The sequence below is a fragment of the Mercenaria mercenaria genome, chromosome 14 (genome assembly GCF_021730395.1).
Source record: "Mercenaria mercenaria strain notata chromosome 14, MADL_Memer_1, whole genome shotgun sequence".
NCBI classification, from domain to species: domain Eukaryota; kingdom Metazoa; phylum Mollusca; class Bivalvia; order Venerida; family Veneridae; genus Mercenaria; species Mercenaria mercenaria.
Genome location: NC_069374.1, coordinates 70,301,318 through 70,316,600, shown reverse-complemented (window position 1 = coordinate 70,316,600; position 15,283 = coordinate 70,301,318). Strand labels below are relative to the sequence as shown.

The window sequence follows — 15,283 nt, the reverse complement described above, 5'->3', positions numbered from 1 at the left end:
TCGTGATATTTCGCATATTTTGCGTTTTACAACATATAATCACTGAAAAATTAATTGGGATTTTACCTGACTTCTGGTAAGACATTTTACCTACGATATTTGATACTTCAGTTCTTATTGCTAAATGTTTCGTCATATTTGTTGATCATTATATTGTTCTCTTGAGTTAATTTACCCTTTCTCAAACATAGTGACAAACTAAGTAACCGCCAACTAGGCTTAATTGCAGATTCTAGTTTTCATCGTTTACATTATATTCACTGGTGTCGTTGCAAAAATGTATAATTTATTCTGACTTACGGCAGGTCGCTGGTTCTACTCAGATGCCCGCCCGAAATGAAATAACGCACTGAGAGGCATCTAGAGTCTTCCGTCACCATCTAAGCTTGAAAGTCACCTTATGACCTTTAACTGTGTCGGTGCGGCAATTCAAAACTGACAAATCATTTTCACCAATGTCTCTTGTTTTACCGGTTACTCAATCCAAATGGCAAATGGCTTACAGTAAATATATGAGATCCTTATGGATCTATTCGTGGCCCGGTATATTCTTAGTGTTTATCAATGACATTGTTGATGACTTGCCTTCGCCCGTACATCTCTTTGCTGACGATACCAATTTGCATTTATTTGTTGATCATTGTATTACTGTTGCAGTAATAATACAATCCGACAATGATAGGATTCCAAATTTGGCCGATATATGGATAGTTACCTTTAATACTTCCAAATCAGAAACTATGACCATCTCACGAAAATTATCCAAACCTTTACATCCACCACTTGTTAAGTATTTGCGAACGCGAGTAGGAACCGACGGGACGAACAGATCCCAGTATAACATGCCACAACCCCTTCTTTCATTACTACTCCGTGTGAATAAAGCAGTAAGTTCATGAAAACAAAGAGCTTTTTGTTTTGTATAATTCGCTTGTTTTTCGACAATTCTATACTTAATAAGTTGATGTTGTTGTTGCAAGTGATTTGAGTCCATCTTTGAATATCTCTTTATCTGTTCTTACATTTCTTTTTCAGGAAGAAATGGCATTCATTCGACAGACCTTTGTATTTACTATATTGTTTTCGCTCAGTTGGGCAAACACAGATCTTAAACCTGATATGCTAGAAATTAAAGCGTTGTCCGATGAACTTTTGAAGAACTATAGCAAATATATATTGCCCTCAAGACAAAGGCCATTCAATGTTTCAATATATGCCAGGCTCCGCTCAATGGGTGATATCAACGAAATAGACCAAATGCTGTCTACAGTAATTTGGTTTTATTTGCATGTAAGTAAATAGTAAAGCAAGTGTGGCTTATATGTAGTAAGTAGAGATGGTAGTATAGTTACAAACAATCAAACGTATTCCATTCTTCATTTTGATTATTTTAAAGGCTTCAAGAATTGCCATTGTCATTTCAATATCTAATCGTTTTATCAATTTAAAAGCAAACGTTAATAACTTTCTGTTTAGCTAATAAATTAATAGGATGTTCCATATCTGATACCCGTTTCAAAGATCAGGCTAGTGAGAACACGGATTATAAACATTTCATTATATTTAACCCTTAGCCAGCTAAATTTCAAGAATGGAATGTTCCACCATTTAATTTGGACAGTACCATTTATCGTTCGAAGGGATGTTCACTGAAGATTTACTGACTGAATAGCGAACAGTGCAGACCACGGTCCATGCAGGCTGATCTTGGTCTGCACTGGTCGCAGAATCACTCGCCGTCAACAGGCTAAAGGTTAATACATTATCGTGTAAATGTATTTGATAGAATAGCAAACTGAGCCATTATCATATCTATATGCGATACAGTCCAATTTTATGTACGAGTTATCAATTCTTAATTTCTAGCTTTTCAAACAATCAGACATAGATCCGGACATTGTTCCGGATTTTTTTATATAATCCTTTTTAGTTTGAAAAAAATTAATGTTCTATAGGGTTTTGTGAAATATAAACAGTATTTAAATGAGACGAAAAAAGAGTGACTATCTATGATTTTGTTGATTTATAAATCATTACTGACATAGTAAGAGACCTATTCTACTGCAACATGTGCTTATTTTAACAAGACAATAAATAAAGAATTTGCAGTCAATTAATTGAATCGGGGAAAATGTGCCTGTAATATTATAACGTTATTCCATTGTTAGTCAATAGAGAATACATATTTGCAGTAGTGACATCATGCAAATGTATATAATAATGGAACTTATTTCTGCATTTGATTAAAAGTAAATGTTTAACCCTTACCATGCTGGACACGATTGGTTCTGCCTTTGCAACCAGTGCAGACCATGATCAGTCTGCACATCCGCGCAGTCTGAACACGATCTGCCTGTTCGCTATTCGTACTGTATCTTTTTGGTAAGTCCCCTTTTAACAGTTAATGGTACTGTCCAAAAGATGGACACTTAAATAATATATTAGAGAAATTTAGCAAGGCAAGGGTTTAATGTGATGCAAAGGTATTTTAGTTTTAGTGAAAATAGAGGACCACTGCGCAGTGGCATGATTAACGCAATTCCTTTATCATGCAAAAAAACAAAGACAAATATCAAACAGGGAATGCCAAGTACCAAAAACGCAGCCTCCTCAAAACGAAACCCACAGCACGCAGACGCGTGCACCACACACACACACACACACGCACACGCACACGCACACGCACACGCACACGCACACGCACACACACACACACACACACACACACAGCCAACACATTAGCAAGCCATCGAACCCGGCTGATGAGTTTTATGGAAATTGTTTACTAAACTGTAGCGTTATGTTACTATATCACAACCTTTACTAACGAAGGACAGTAGCATTTTTTGCTTTGCCTTGCTAACGGATTAAGGACTCCCTTTTCTTTTAATGTAAATGCCACTTATCAAGCTCGCAATACTATTTTACTAAAGTTGAAAAAAATAGTTCTTTCTGTCCCTGTTTGCATCACAGAAAACTAAAATATTTGTTTACACGATAAGATTGATCGTTTATATTATATTTCTGTGTTGTAAAATGAGTAGGAAATATACTAAATGGAGTATGAGACCTGAGGATTCATCAATTACACATTTACAAGTAAAATCACTCTTAGTATGTGAACACCAAGTATTGTGGGCTGCAATTTGTCATCATGATGACTTTGTTTACTCTCTATTTGATGATTAAAATTTGTATGTATAAAATTTCAGTGGAAAGATGAATATATAAATTGGAACAAAAGCGAAACGAACATCACCTATATTACTCTAGGGTGGAATGATGTATGGATACCAAAATTAAGAGTATCTAATCCACATGCAGATATAATAAATAGTCTTAACACCGATCGAGTACAAGTACGTAGTTTTCACAACATAAAGAATATGTGAGCCTCGCCATGAGAAAACCAACATAGTGGCTTTGCGACCAGCATGGATCCAGACCAGCCTGCGCATCCGCGCAGTCTGGTCAGGTTCCATGCTGTTCGCTAATTGTTTTTCTTATTACAATAGGCTTTGAAAGCAAACAGCATGGATCCTGACCAGACTGCGCGGATGCAAAGCCACTATGTTGGTTTTCTCATGGCACGGTTCATGTATGAATTGTCGTTATCATGTTCTTTATCTTCGTTCAGCAATTGTTTGCTTTCTATTTTCCATATAACAAAGCTTGCTAGGAATGAATCCCTTGCTTAAATAGTCTGTTGTCGTTTAAATACATTTGGATCAAATAACCAAAGAATTGATGCACAAGATAATGTCATAAAACAAGATTTAAATATTATAGCCATTATTTTAGGTTCATTAATATACTTTATTTATGAATTTGAAATTCAACGGAGTTAGAGATCATAATTAGTCCACCCGGTATTGTTTGGCAAAATGCATAGCATAAGCTCATTTAAATATACATCATAGCCAATGATTAAATTTGAATATTATTTCAAGATACCGTGGTATACAACAGCGAAGGTAATGCATATTTTGATGAGATGATGACAACACGAACAACATGTAACCTTGACATGACCTTCTATCCATTTGACATTCAGTCATGTCATATTGATGTATTTCTCGTTGGACACCTATACTTCCGGTTTAATTTAAACATTCACGTTTCTAAAGACTTTTCTTTAAACGAGGCTAATCATGGCTCATGGACACTTATCAACAAAAGTGTTTCGAAGAATGGCAACGGCGCTTTCAAAGTACAGCTGAAATTTAAGAGGCGACCGTTGTTCATACTTTTAAATATTTTGTTGCCGATAGTTGTGCTTGCCTTACTTACGCCTGTAGTTTTTGTTTTGCCAAAGAAGTCTGGGGAACGTGTCGGGTACACAATCACGATGCTACTGGCAATATCGGTGTATATGACAATAGTTAGTGACCATCTGCCTCAAAATTCACAGCCAATGCCTATAATATCAGGTCTGATGTTTATATGGTACATTTTAGACGCTTTAATTGTGTTTGCAGTTATCATTAATTCTAAGATAAATACCACGAGGGACACAAAGAAACTGTCATACGTTTCGAAAAAGTTCGTAATTATTACCCGCAAACTTACATGCCATGGTTATAAGAAACAAACAAACAAAACACTCTTTGGGCAATCTGAAAACTATATTGATGAGGAAACGGCAAACCAGACAGACAACACAGATGGAGAAAATCCTCTTGATTCAAATGAAAAAGTTGACTCTGATGCAATCACATGGCAAGAACTTAGCCATTCAATAGACAAATGGTGTTTTGTAATAAGCTACCTTCTTAAATTATCACTCCCTGTTGTTTTTCTATCAATAGGCCAAGCACACAGTCAGAATGACGCGACCTGAATCAGTAAAAATGAACTTTTCACATTGGTACTGTAACAACAAATTCAATATTTATATTTAGAGTCCAAACGTGATAACCTAATGAAAATAGGAAAGAAATATTTATTCCATTTGCTACAAACTCTACTTAACATAAAGAGACGGATCATTTCTTACATTTAAAAGCATAATTGACTGTGATTGTATACGTTGGCAAAATATTTCTGCATTATTTTGAAAGTATTGTTGGCAAATGTATTTCTAGATTTACCTTAAATTTTTGAAATTATTGTTAAATTTATCATAGTTTAAAACTATTTGCTAATCTGGTTACTTTAAATATACCGGTACATTCTTTTACAGAAAAAAGTGTGAGATCATAGCTCGTTAACTGTCTTTAAAGTTCACAAGTATTGTTAAAACTACAACAATGTACAGATAGAGTATAGAATGTGTGTATGTATGTGTTGCTGTGTTGAGTATGTATGTGTGGATATTCTTACGATTCTATCTTATATGTGGCGTCATGCAATTTTATTTTAAACGCCTTGTATATGCTTGTTGTATTGTGCATAGATTAGACCATAAATAATCAAATAGTTACTTCGTAATAAGTTACAGAACTTTTCAAATGGAAAGCACGCGTTTGGAGAAACAACCGTACATGTATATACAGTGAAACACCGCTCGCTCGAGGTCGCAAGGGGATGAGCAAAATGCTCGAGTTATCCATGGTTTCGAGCGACCCAAACATTTACCAACATACGAAGAAAGTTGAAGTTTGTTTTACGAATTGTCATCGAGACCATTTGCAGAGGAAACGGTGATGCGTAATAATAACACACTCGTGACATCTAAAAAAAACGTATTACAAACGTTATTTATGATAGATCGTAAGAAACAGCTAAGACATTTTTTTATTTGAAATACTGTAATCGAATTCGCAATTTTCTTCTCCAAATTAAGATCTCATTTTATCGTCTCAATTTTATAAAAAGGCTATCTTATTTCCTGTATTTGCATGCAAACAACTGTTGATTAAAATATTAAGATCTCATAATTATCTTCTCGATCCCGCAGAAAAAAAGTAATAATTAATAACAATTTTGATCAATAAAATTTTTCTTCCACCTTTCATCAATAATTAAATTCATTATCAGATCAAATATACCGACAAACAAACATTTAAGATAGTCGGAGAATAGACCATGCAATTCTCACGACGTGGGAAAGTTTTAAATTAACCGATACATTCTGACCGCCGAAGGTGTGAAAAATTTTGACACCTCTGCTCGAGTTTGCCATAAGCAACAAAGAGTAAATTAATACACAGGGACCAGGTGTCATGCTCGAGCGATCGAGTTATCGATGCTCGACCCAGCCATGGTAATTTCACATAGAAAATAGAAGGAAATCGGCCGGGACCACATGAATTGCTCGAGCGAGCCCGGGTGCTTGAGTCATCGATGCTCGAGCGAGCGGTGTTTCACTGTATTCAGTCAAACATATGCTAACTTTGACTTGTTTAAAGCCCTGCTCCGCGGCTATTCAAATTCTATTATGTGTATGCAACCCATGATTACAACAGGTAACAGTTAACGGCCACGCGCCACACTTTATTTCATAGTTAATAGTCAGGATTTTCATGCTTTTTCAGTGACAATTTAAGGTTAAAAGGTAGGACGGGAGCAGGTCTTTAAGCACTGCAAGCGAAAAGGTAGACAGTAAATACTGGACATTAACCGTTTTGCGCGTTGAACGTGCACGTATATTTCAGACAAACATAAACTCAAAATATGTACTACGGAATGAAGTATTTATAGATATAATTCTTCTGAAATTAAAGTTTGTTTATAGTTTTCCGTTTAAAATTATATAATTCATGGTTACCTTGTTGCGATCAATACATACAATATCTTAAATCTTAATGTGTATTAAGCTTTTGCCGACAATAATGAATCACGTTTGTTTTCACGGGCAACTACACCTGTAATCTCCTTACAACTTAACGAAAACACATACATAGTTCACTTTTTAAATATGACTTTCACCTGTTTATAAGTGTAAAACCTTGACGAAATGAGGATAATCTTTGACGTGATCTACAGTTTAAACATAAAAACATTACTCTTTGGGGACAAGAAAAAATCTAACTTTATTCTTCAAACACTTTAGTTTTAGCTCTTGCAACACGAGCCTTCAAATACTACTAAGTTAAACCTAACATTGTCAGCAACTGTCCATGTGATTCTTTTATGATATATTTTATACCGGAAAAATACGTTTTTTTCGTCCAATATAAATCAAATTTAAACAAGTCGGAAATTTACGATCGTAATTGACATGAACAGAAATGACTGCACGACGCTTTAAAGCTTCAAAACAATACTGAGTTTTGATTGGGTGTCATTATCTGAAAGGTAACAATATATGATTTTAATCGAGAAATATAACAAAAAGAACAAAGCATATCTATGAAGGCATTTAAGCTATTCTTGTTTAACTGAACAATATAGGTACTGCTTTAATCAACAAGTCCGTCTTTACATGGAATTCATCGAGGTTATGGCAGGCCTGTATCCCATGCATTATAAAAGATGTTTCAAGTCGTCTCCCTGTACTTGTACTAAGTGTTGTTATATTGTCTGGTCCTTAAGGAAAACAGAGTACAATCAGTTTTATTATAATATGAAAATACCAGTTAAGCCGTCGCTAAGAGGCTTGAGGGGTGTTGCACGTTTCATCACGTTTCATTACCCCATATTTAATGACCATGATCATAGACAGCACCAATTTTGACATATCAAATGGTAAGACAAATATTTTTTTTTAACATACACTTTCCAGAAACATATACTTGGTTAAAAACAAAAACAAAAAACGTACACTGTGAAATTAAACTCAGTCCCTAGAGTATTTAGTTATCAACATCCAAGATAATGCTACACTTATTACGCCCCTATTGTATTACCTTGCATCCATTGCATAATTTGTCTGTCATGTTAATCAGTTATTATAGCTTAGAGTTCATGATCCTAACTCGAAACATTAGGACATATCATTCATAATTTATACAATTTAGATGGCCTTTTGAATCTTCTTCATATGAAAAGTCCTTTGATGCTTTAACAATACAAAAGGGGACCACCGCGGCCAAGTGGCTAGGGTTGCTGACTTTGTATAACTTGCTCCTCATGCGATATGGGTTCAAAACCTCGCTTGGGGAGTTATACTCTTTATTTGACGAAGCAAGCCTGCTGGCTTCGGTAAGGTCTGCTGTTGTACAAAGTGTAGGCTCATGCTTGTAACAATGCCAGGAGGGGCACCTTGGGGTCTTCCTCCACTATCAAACATTGTAAAAAATGCCATATGACACACATGTAGTAAACATTTGTACCTTATACTGCTACACACAAAGATAATTTTTACATGTAATTATTATCAAAAGCTTTAGTATTTATTTTGAGTATGATCAACACAAAAATTAAGTCCATAGTTGACTTACCACTTTGACGGTAGGAGAGTCAAGTTCCGTACAGTATTTGACAAACGATTCGAGGTCAATGGCCTTACCATATTATACACACTTATTAAAAGGTAATGGCGGGCCTGAATTAGTTATTAGAACGACAAAACTTATATTAGCTGGATGGCGGAGCCCGAGTGTCAATATAGTTTAAGGAGTGCTAATAACCACGTAAAGGAATCCCAATATAGCATGCCACAACCCCTTCTCTAATTACTACTCCGTGTGAATAAAGCAGTAAGTTCATGAAAACAAAGAGCATTTTTTGTACAATCGCTGTTTTCGACAATTCTAACTTAATAAGTTGATGTTGTTGTGCAAGTTATTTGAGTCCACTTTGAAGCACTCTTTATCTGTTCTTAATTTCTTTTTCAGAAGAAATGGCATTCATTCGCAACCTTTGTATTAACTATATTGTTTTCGCTCAGTTGGGCAAACACAGATCTTAAACCTGATATGCTAGAAATGAAAGCGTTGTCCGATGAACTTTTGAAGAACTATAGCAAATATATATTGCCCTCAAAACAAAGGCCATTTAGTGTTACAATATATGTCAGGCTCCGTTCAATGGGTGATATCGATGAAATAGATCAAATGCTGTCTAAAGTAATTTGTTTTTATTTGCATGTAAGTAAAAATTAAAGCAATTATGCCTTATTTAAATTTAGTAGGTAGAGATGGTATTATGGTTTTATACAATCAAACGTATTCCATTCATTCATCATTTTGAATATTTTAAAGGCTTCAAGAATTGTCATGCCATTTTCTATATCTATCCTTTTATCAATTCAAAGCAAATGTTAATAACGTTCATTAGCAATAAATTAATCGATATTCAATATCGATACCGTTTCAAAGTTCAGGTAGCGAGAACATAGGATATAAACATTTCATTATAATTAACCCTTACCAGCTAAATTTTAGAATGGAATGTTCCATCATTTAATTTGGACAGTATCATTTATTATTCGAAGGGGTGTTCACTGAAAATTTACTGATTGAATAGCGAACAGTGCAGACTATGTTCAGCTTGCACGGACGTGCAGGCTGATCTTGGTCTGCACTGGTCGCAAAGGCAGAATCACTTGCCGCCAGCAGGCTAAAGGTTAATACATTACCGTGTAATTATATGTGATAGTAATCAGTTACAATAACAGCACACTGAGCCGTTATCATAGCTACTCAAATGATAATAATACTGAGCGAACATAAAGGTGAATGCGATAAAGAACATAAAGCAAATTGAAATTTTTTATGTACGAGTAATCAATTCTTAACTTCTAGATTTTCAAAGAATCAGATTTCGATCCGAACATTGTGTCGGATTTTTTTATATAATCCTTTTTTAGTTTGTAAAGAATAGAACTTGTAGCAGTTTTTGTAAAATATAAATAATGTTTAAATGAGAAAAAAAGAGTGACTTTGCTGATTTATGAATAATTTCTTACACAATTAGAGACGTTTTCTACTGCAACATGGGCTTATTTAAACAAGACAATAAATAGTGAATAAGCAGTCAATTAATTGAATCGGGAAAATGTGTCTGTAATATTGTAAGGTTATTCCAGTATTAGTCAATAGCGAAAACATATCTGCAGTAGTATGACATCATAAGAATAGAGGGAATTATTTCTGCATTTTGCTGAAAGTAAATGCTTGGGAACGTTTTTAAAGTAATGCAAAGGTATTTCAGTTTATTGAAAATAGAGGACGACTGTGCGAACCTAGCTGATGAGTTTTATAGAAATTGTTACTAAACTGAAGCGTTATTTGACAATATCACATTCTATATTAACGGAGGATGGTTTGGTGATGTAATGCTATTTGATTTCAGTGTAAGTCTATATAATCAAGTTTTTTTTTATGTTTTGTGATCTGATTTCAGCGCAAGATACAAAAAAGAAAGAAAATTGAAGAACATAAAAATAAATATGTATTTCGTTTCTTTACTTTGTATGTCAATGTCCCGTTTAAAAGAATAAACATATTGTTATTAAATCTGTAAGAAGAGGAAAGTAGAGTACATTAACAACAAACTTGGGGTAGGATTAAGTCTGTAACCCCTCTCACCACCCGTCAACCAAGAACCATAGCTCTGTTGTAAGTTATCATTAATGGACTAGAAAAAGCTATACTGAGATATTTTGTAACCGTCATCTGGCAATAAAGACTGTAGCAGATGTTAAAGTCTAGGATCGCTCCAGTTGAGCATAAAAATCGACAAGTCGTTGATTTAATATGTATATACTGAGCATACTACAATTAAATACAATGTATTTGAGTGCACCGTGTCTTCCGTTCGTTTGAGAATAAAACATTTACCTAAAACGCAATCAGAACGTCGGTACAATAATGATAATACTAGTATATGTCTGACTTCATTTCATGTCAGAATTTTGGAAATCAAAAGACACTGGATAGAAATAAAAGAAATCAATGTCTTTCTTGTTTTACAATTTAGCAGTGAAAGCTTAGGGCACATATAATCTAGTATAATTTTAATACTAACAGATTTAATTTGAAAATAAAGCTTACCGTCATTGTAATTTGTAGTGGGGTCGAGGAGACATAAAGAAAGTACTATGGTAACATACTTTTGCTTTTCCTTGCTAACGGATATGGGACTCCCTTTTCTTTTAATGTCATTGCCAATTATCATGCTCGCAATATCATTTTACTAAAGTTGAAAAAATGGTTGTTTCTACCACTGCTTGCATCACAAAATACTAAAATATTTGTTCACATGATAAGTTTGATTGTGTATATATCTATGTCAAACGAGTAGGAAATATATTAAATAGAGTACGAGTCCTGAGGGTTCATCAGTTGTAGATTTACATTACAAGTAAAATCACTCTTAGTATGTGGACACCAAATATTGTGGACTGCAATGTGTCATCATTGATTTTGCTAGGAATGATTCCTTTGCTTAAATAGCCTTGTCGTTTAAATGAAGTGAGCACATTTGTATCGAATAACCAAAGAATTGATGCACAAGATAATGTCATAAAACAAGATTTAGATATTATAGCCATTATTTTAGATTTATTAACTATTATATAGAGCTACCTTAAGATCATATTTTCACAATATACTCTATATCTGTATTTGAAGTTCAACAGAGTTAGAGATTATAATTAGTCACCCGGTATTGTTTGTCAAAATGCAAAGTATAAAAAGCTTTTTTTTAATACATATCATAGCAAATGATTACATTTGAATATATTTTCAGGACACCGTGGTATACGACAGCGAAGGTCGTGCATATTTTGATGAGATGATGAAAACACGAACAACATGTAACCTTGATATGACCTTCTATCCATTTGACATTCAGTCATGTAATATTGATGTACATGTATTTATCGTAGGACACCTATACTACTGGTTTAATTTAAACATTTCCGTGTATAAAGACTTTTCTGTAGACGAGGCTAATCATGGCTCATGGACACTGATCAACAAAAATGTTTCGGAGAATGGCAACGGCGCTTTCAAAGTACAGCTGAAATTTAAGAGGCGACCATTGTTCATCCCTTTATTTTTTTGTGTTGCCGATAGTTGGCTTGCCCTTCTTATACCTGTAGTTTTTGTTCTGCCAAAGAAGTCTGGGGAACGTGTCGGGTACACAATCACGATGCTACTTGCAATATCGGTGTATATGACAATAGTTAGTGATCATCTGCCAATGCCTATAATATCAGTTTAAATGTTTATATGGTACATTTTAGACGCTTTAATTGTGTTTGCAGTTATCATTAACTCTAAGATAAATACCACGAGGGACACAAAGAAACTGTCATACCTTTCAAAAAAGTTCGTAATTATTACCCGCAAACTTACATGCCATGGTTATAAGAAAGAAACAAACAAAAAACTCTTTGGGCAATCTGAAAACTATATTGATGAGGAAACGGCAAACCAGACAGACAACACAGACACAGATGGAGGAAGTCCTCTTGTAATGATCTAAATGATCAAGTTGACTCTGATGCAATCACATGGCAAGATCTTAGCCATTCAATAGACAAATGGTGTTATGTTATAAGTTACCTTCTGAAATTATCACTCCCTGTTGCTTTTCTATCAATAGGCCAAGCACACAGTCAGATTGACGCGACCAGATCAGTAAAAATTAACTTTTCACATAATTCAATATTTATATTTAGAGTCCAAACGTGCTAACCTAATGAAAATAGGAAAGAAAGGAATATTTCTTGTCAATTTGCTACAAACTCTATGGAACATATAGAGACGAATCATTTCTTACATTTAAAAACATAAATGACTGCGATTGTATACGTTGGCAAAATCCTTTCTGCATTATTTTGAAAGTATTATTGGCAAATGTATTTTTAGATTTACCTTAAACTTTTGAAATTATTGTTAAGTGTATCATATTTTAAAACTCTGGTTACTTTAAATATACATTCTTTTACAGAAAATAGTAACTCTTTGTGTGATCATAGCCCGTTAACTGTCATTAAAGTTCACAAGTTTTGTCTGTTTGTTTGTGTTGGGTTTAACGCCGTTTTTCAAGAGTATTTCAGTCATGTCACCGCGGGCAGTTAGCCTAACCAGTGTTCCTGGATTCTGTACCAGTACAAACCTGTTCTCCGCAAATAACTGCCAACTTCCCAACATGAATTATCATAGGTGGAGGACGAATGATTTCAGACACAATGTATTTTATCAAATCATCACGGAGAACATACGCCCCGCCCAGGGATCGAACTCTCGGCCCCGCCATCCGTAGATCAACGCTCTCCAAACTTAGCGGGCGGGCTTGAAAGTTCACAAGTATTGTTTAAACTACAACAATGTACAGATAGAGTTTAGAATGTGTGCGTGTGTGTGTTGTGTGTGTTATATGTGTTGTTGTGTTTGTGTGTTGTGTATGTGTGTGTGGATTATACAGCATTTTTACGATTCTATCTTAAATGTGGCGTCATGCAATTTTATTTTAAACGTCATGTACATGATTGTTGTATTGTGCATAGATTAGACCATAAATAATCAAATAATTACTTCGTAATAACTTACAGAACTTTTCAAAAGGAAAACACGCGCTTGGAAAATCAATCGCCGTCACATTTCTTTCAAATTGTACATGTATATATTCAGTAAACTATATGCTAATTTCGACTTGTTTAGGCACTGCAAGCGAAAAGGCTGACAGTAAATACTGGACATGAACCGTTTTTACACGTTGAACGTGCACTTATATTTCATACATACCTAAACTCAAAATATGTCCTACTGAATGAAGCATTTATAGTGATAAGTTTTTGTTTATAAGTTTCCCTTTAAATTTATATAATTTATGGTTACTGTAAGAATCGGGTTCTGATTCGACGAAAGCACAACAGAATAACAGTTAAATCAACCAAAGTGTTTAATAATCCATTATAATCCAACATTCAACAATTTACTTCCAACTTCAGTCTATAGATGTAACACTCCTTCTACTGAAATTATCAATCCCCCTTTATATACTAAGACTACCTGCCCCAAAAGTCTGTTAATGTCTAATATTCCAAATATACCTAAAAGCCATAAAGTCCAATTGCTACAGTTACCTTATAGCGATCAGTACATACAATATCTTATATCGTCATATGTATTAAGCTTTTGCTGACAATAATAAATCACTTTTGTTTTCACGGGAAACTTTCTTACAACTTAACGAATACACATTACCATTCACTTTTTTAATATGGCTTCCACCTGTTTGTAAGTGTAAAACCTTAACGTGGACATGATCTACAGTTTAAACATATAAACATTTCACTTTGGGGGTCATAAAAATCTAAATATATTCTTCAAACACTTGCATCACGATCCGTCAAAATACTACTAACCTAATACTGTCAGCAACTGTCCATGTGATTCTTATGAAAGACCGTTGATGACTTCGAACTTCATACTTCACACTACAAACTTCACACTTCATATATATAATGCTTAATACACATACAAATAATAGGAAAGTGTGAAGTGTGAAGTTTGAAATCTGAAATGTGAAGTCTGAAGTTTGAAATCTGAAGTATGAAGTTTGAAATGTGAAGTCTGAAGTTTGAAGTGTGAAGTTTGAAATGTGAAGTCTGAAGTGTGAAATGCGAAGTTTGAACTGTGAAGTCTGAAATTTGAAGTCTGAAGTTGAAGTAGGAAGTCTTTTTCGGGCACATTTTTCTATTTTTAAAACAACCTGGAATTACCGAGATTGGACATAATGAAGTATAATGATTATGGCTGAGTTACTTTTGACTCCAGAGGCATAATTTGACTGAGTATAGTAGAGTATGATATACTGTAAGAGAAGAAGATATTAAAAAGGTTTCCTTTATAAGTCCTTTTAAAAATTTTGTCCCTCGGATGGGATCAATTTTGAATCCAGTGGCATAATTTGAATACCTCTAATAATGGAGGACCGCTAGGTAATGCCACACTCCATATATCTATCTAATATCTATTTTACGCATGAAGATTTTTAGACATATTTTTCCTTTCGTTTAACATGGCAACCACATTTCTGCATTGAATGGAATTGTTTTAGCAATTTTCATGTGCGTCACTCATGTATCATTCACGTGAGATTGTTACGTGAATTATCCTAATAGTTTTTCTCAAGAAGATTTTGAACGGACAGACAACAGGGTGAATTTCCCCTTATTTTTCGAATATCAACAAGTGATATAATCTAAACTCGAGAAGTCGTTTATTTTCCCAGAACATTTAAAATGTACACAATCAATATTACTTAAACTCAAATAAGAAATGGCGTGCACATCTATGCCAATACACAATACACGTTTTAAGTTTTATTGCACTTACAAGCAACATGTACTTGGTTAAAAATAAAAACGTACACTGTGAAATTAAACTCAAACCCTAGATTATTTAGATATCTACATCTAAGACAACGCTACACTTATCAT

The 15,283-nt window shown here is 34.3% G+C and overlaps 1 protein-coding gene across 1 annotated transcript; it reads left to right on the top strand.

Moving 5' to 3' along the window:
• The first annotated feature begins 4,348 nt into the window (after window positions 1-4,348).
• Window positions 4,349-12,054, top strand: LOC128548232 (5-hydroxytryptamine receptor 3A-like). Its single transcript, XM_053522700.1, has 3 exons — window positions 4,349-4,756; window positions 8,721-8,951; window positions 11,578-12,054. The coding sequence occupies exons 1-3, from the start codon at window positions 4,349-4,351 to the stop codon at window positions 12,052-12,054; spliced, it is 1,116 nt and encodes a 371-aa protein (XP_053378675.1).
• The last annotated feature ends 3,229 nt before the right edge of the window (window positions 12,055-15,283 follow it).